This window comes from Sarcophilus harrisii, chromosome 6, assembly GCF_902635505.1.
Source record: "Sarcophilus harrisii chromosome 6, mSarHar1.11, whole genome shotgun sequence".
Classification (NCBI taxonomy): Eukaryota; Metazoa; Chordata; class Mammalia; order Dasyuromorphia; family Dasyuridae; genus Sarcophilus; species Sarcophilus harrisii.
In genome coordinates, this window is record NC_045431.1 from 248,137,329 (window position 1) to 248,139,722 (window position 2,394).

The following is a 2,394-nucleotide window of genomic DNA, read 5'->3' on the forward strand; positions in this document are numbered from 1 at the left end:
AAATGGTTGTATCATTTTGCAGTTCTACGAACAATATACTGTCCATTTTTTTGTACCGTTACTGTCCATCTTTTTGTAGCTTCCTTGCAGATTATTCTTTTGTTCACTGCTATGCAATTTTTACATAATTCTTTTTCCAACTTTCATCACCCCCAACTTCCCGAAGCAGGCTGTTACAGTTAAGCATGGGTATATATACATATCTGTGTGTGTGTGTATGTGTGTGTGTGTGTGTGTGTACATACACAACACTAAATGTCTCCCGACTTTACCTACATGCATACATAAACATATATATACACACATATAAATATTTACTTAATTTTTTTATTATAGGTAAATGATTCATTTCCCAAATAATATCCATGAAGAACAGAACAGAGGTGAGTGAGTTCATTCTCAAAGGAATAACAGATACTCCAGAGCTTCAAGTTCCCCTTCTGATAATATTTACTATTATCTATCTGATCATTCTTGTGGGGAACTTGGGGATAGTAGTCATTATCTCCTGGGACTCCTGCTTGCATACTCCAATGTACTTTTTTCTCAGTAATCTCTCTCTAGTAGATTTTGGTTATTCCTCAGCTGTCACACCCAAGGTTATGGCTGGTTTTCTCACAGGGGGAAAGGTCATTTCCTACAATGGATGTGCTGCACAAATGTTCTTCTTTTCAAGTTTTGTCACCACTGAAATTTATCTCCTGGCTGTTATGGCCTATGATCGACACACAGCTGTGTGTAGGCCCCTACATTATACCACCATCATGACATCGAGTGTATGTACATATCTGACCATTATTGCACACATTAGTGGATTTTTTAATTCCGCTATTGTCACTGGACAGACCTTTAGCCTCTCCTTCTGTGGATCCAATGTTGTCCATCACTTCTTCTGTGACATCCCTCCTCTCCTGGCTCTCTCCTGCTCTGATGTATACATCAATGAAGTGATACTCTTTGTCTTAGGAGGATTCACTGCTACCTTTGGGCTTTTATTTATCTGCATTTCTTATTCATTTATCTTTGTTGCCATCCTGAAGATCCAATCTACTGAGGGCCGCCAGAAAGCCTTCTCTACTTGTGCTTCTCACCTCTCTGTGGTATCCATATTTTATGGGACAGTCATCTTTATGTACTTACAACCCAATTCTAACCATTCTATGGACACAGACAAAATGACTTCAATATTCTACACCATGGTCATTCCCATGTTGAACCCTCTAGTCTATACCATGAGGAATAAAGAGATTCATTTGGCTTTCAGGAAAGTTTTATGGGGGAAAAGACTTCATAAGGCTTAGCATTTTGCTTAAGAGAAAACAAAATCTGAAATACCATTCTCTAGACTTTAGCCTCCAAGTCATGATATTATCTTAAATATCTTTAAGCTCAGTTCTACCTTTTCTAGATACAGTGTGATATAAGAGGAAAAGAGATTACACTTAGAGTGAGGAGAAACATGGATTCATATAATGACACTAATATTAACTATGAGACCAAAGTCTCTACCATTGATTTTTAGGGACCATGATAGATATTATCCATGAGTACATTACAGTGCAGACATAAAAACACCCAGTCTAAATCCTACTTCTGATGTTCACTTAGACAAGTCAGATCACCTTAATGGGCTTTAATTTCCTTATCTGCATAGTGAAAGTTTTGGACTAGATGAACATTTCAGCCTTTTTCAGCTCAAAATTAATGATTTTATGATAATGGTGAAGTAGGTGATAGATTTGCTTTGTTACAATCTAGGAGCTCTAAATCTACAAATAAACTTTAATTTAGAGTGCATTATGTACTAGGCAATTGGGGATATAATGACATAAAATAACATTTTCTTATTCACTGAATTACAAAGACTCATTTTGTCTTCCAGTAATTGACTAGTTTAGTATGAAGCCAAACTGTCCTTACAGATTCTATCCCTTCCTTTGATCAATAAAAGTAAACTGGTTGCTCCCCCTCCTCCCCTCTTCCCTTTTCCTTGTCTCCTTTCTGTTTCCTTTTCCCTTTTTTCCTGCTCTTTCCTTTCTCCTTCCCCCATTTTTTACTGCTAACTTTGGAGAGGGAAGTTTCACTGAAATAATGCCAGAAGTCAAAAGTAGAAGAAATTAAGAAGAGAATGAGAAGAGAGAGAAAGTAAAGGCACCTGTTGTCCATGGTCTTTATTTGCTGAGGCAATAGGGGTTAAGTGACTTGCCCAGGATCACACAGCTAGGAAGTATTGTTTGAGGCCAGATTTGAACTCAAGTTCTCTTGACTTCAGGACTGATATTCTATCCACTGCTCCACTTTAGTTTCCCCATAAATGGTGTTTTAAAGAAATTAAGCTAAAAAGGAAAGAAGAGATCTAGGCTGATACTAGGGATGCAACAATTAAGTGTGGTA

At 37.3% G+C, this 2,394-nt stretch overlaps 1 protein-coding gene across 1 annotated transcript; it reads left to right on the top strand.

Annotated features, from left to right (window-relative positions):
- The first annotated feature begins 362 nt into the window (after positions 1–362).
- LOC100915452 (olfactory receptor 5B12-like) lies at positions 363–1,301 on the top strand. Its single transcript, XM_003774498.3, has one exon. The coding sequence runs from the start codon at positions 366–368 to the stop codon at positions 1,299–1,301; it is 936 nt and encodes a 311-aa protein (XP_003774546.1). The 5' UTR covers positions 363–365.
- Positions 1,302–2,394: the final 1,093 nt, after the last annotated feature.